At 46.0% G+C, this 1689-nt stretch overlaps 1 protein-coding gene across 1 annotated transcript; it reads left to right on the top strand.

Moving 5' to 3' along the window:
* Positions 1–528: 528 nt before the first annotated feature.
* On the top strand, positions 529–1476 carry Or10g6 (olfactory receptor family 10 subfamily G member 6). The gene has a single exon (XM_026402721.2). It carries the CDS (start codon positions 541–543, stop codon positions 1474–1476), a length of 936 nt encoding a protein of 311 aa, XP_026258506.2. The 5' UTR covers positions 529–540.
* Positions 1477–1689: the final 213 nt, after the last annotated feature.

Here is a 1689-nt window from a genome sequence, read left to right as displayed (position 1 = left end):
AGCTGTTGCCTGCTCAGTAAAGTTTTACTTTTCTTTTCCCCAAATGGTTATCATTCTTTGCATGATAATAATATACTTTAATAAAACATGAAAGATGGTCCCCTTGCTTCTTGTATCTCTCTTTTGTTCTCTTTCTCCCTACCCTCTCTCTCAAAGAACTCAACACAAACAAAATTTGGGGGTCATAACAGAAACATAACAGAAAATTTGAAAAGTGAAATTATGGATAATGAGGTACCATTGTACATATAATCAGCTAGCTTTAACCTCAAAGACCATTCTCTGGAATCAAGTAAAGTCCCAGAATCAAGAGATGGGAGAATGATAGGAGAAAAAAAATGATAAAAGAGCAAGAAAGCAAAAGGAAGAACAAGAACGAGAGAGAGAGAGAGAGAGAGAGAGAGAGAGAGAGAGAGAGAGAGATTGATTCTCTTGTAACTATTTGAAAATGACACAGTGTAGATGTGCCGTGCTAAGATATTTTACAGGAATAAAATGTTTCTTTCTGCTACTACTTTGGCAGATGTGAACAGCAAAGAAATGCAAAGTGGAAACCAGACCTCTGTGCTGTACTTCATTTTGGTGGGCCTGCACCACCCACCACAGCTGGGGCTACCGCTCTTCCTCGCTTTCCTTGTCATCTACCTCCTCACCGTGTCTGGCAATGGGCTCATCATCCTCACTGTCTTGGTGGATGTCCGGCTCCACCGCCCCATGTACTGGTTTCTATGTCACCTCTCCTTCTTGGACATGACCATTTCCTCTGCTATTGTCCCCAAGATGCTGGCTGGCTTTCTCTTGGATAATAGGGCAATCTCCTTTGGGGGCTGTGTAATCCAACTCTTTTCTTTCCATTTCCTGGGCTGCACTGAATGCTTCCTTTACACACTCATGGCTTATGACAGGTTCCTGGCCATTTGCAAACCTTTACACTATGCTACCATCATGACCCGGAGTGTCTGCAACTACCTGGCTTTTGGCACTTGGCTGGGAGGGACCATCCATTCACTTTTCCAAACAAGTTTCATATTCAGGCTGCCCTTCTGTGGCCCAAACCGAGTTGACTATTTCTTCTGTGACATCCCTGCCATGCTGCGTCTAGCCTGTGCTGACACCACCATCAATGAGCTGGTCACCTTTGTGGACATTGGCTTCCTGGCCCTCACATGCTTTTTGCTCATTCTCACATCCTATGGCTACATTGTGGCTGCCATCCTGCGAATCCGGTCAGCAGATGGGCGTCGCAATGCCTTCTCCACCTGCGCAGCCCACCTCACTGTGGTCATTGTTTACTATGTGCCCTGCACCTTCATTTACCTGCGGCCTGGCTCACAGGAACCCCTGGATGGGGTGGTAGCTGTCTTTTACACAGTCATCACTCCCCTGCTCAACCCCATCATCTACACCCTCCGCAACAAAGAGATGAAAGCAGCTTTACGGAGGCTGGGAGGCCTCAAGGAAGTGCAGCCTCACTGACCTCACCCTGCACAGACATTGGGGGGGGGGGATACAGAAATTCAAGGCAAGGATTGGACACCAAGTAATTGGGAAGATGTAAGACAGAATGAGAAAAAAGGATTCACACAGAGAGTAAAGGACTCCTAGGTAGGGAGGCTAAAGTTGGAAAGTTCCACATTGTAACTGTTCTCAAATAGGACTTTCTATGTCTCCCTTCATTACCACTGAAAA

The sequence above is a fragment of the Urocitellus parryii genome, chromosome 4, assembly GCF_045843805.1.
Source record: "Urocitellus parryii isolate mUroPar1 chromosome 4, mUroPar1.hap1, whole genome shotgun sequence".
Taxonomy (NCBI): Eukaryota; Metazoa; Chordata; class Mammalia; order Rodentia; family Sciuridae; genus Urocitellus; species Urocitellus parryii.
The sequence above is the reverse complement of the archived record's forward strand: the minus strand, read 5'-3'. Positions and strand labels throughout refer to the sequence as shown.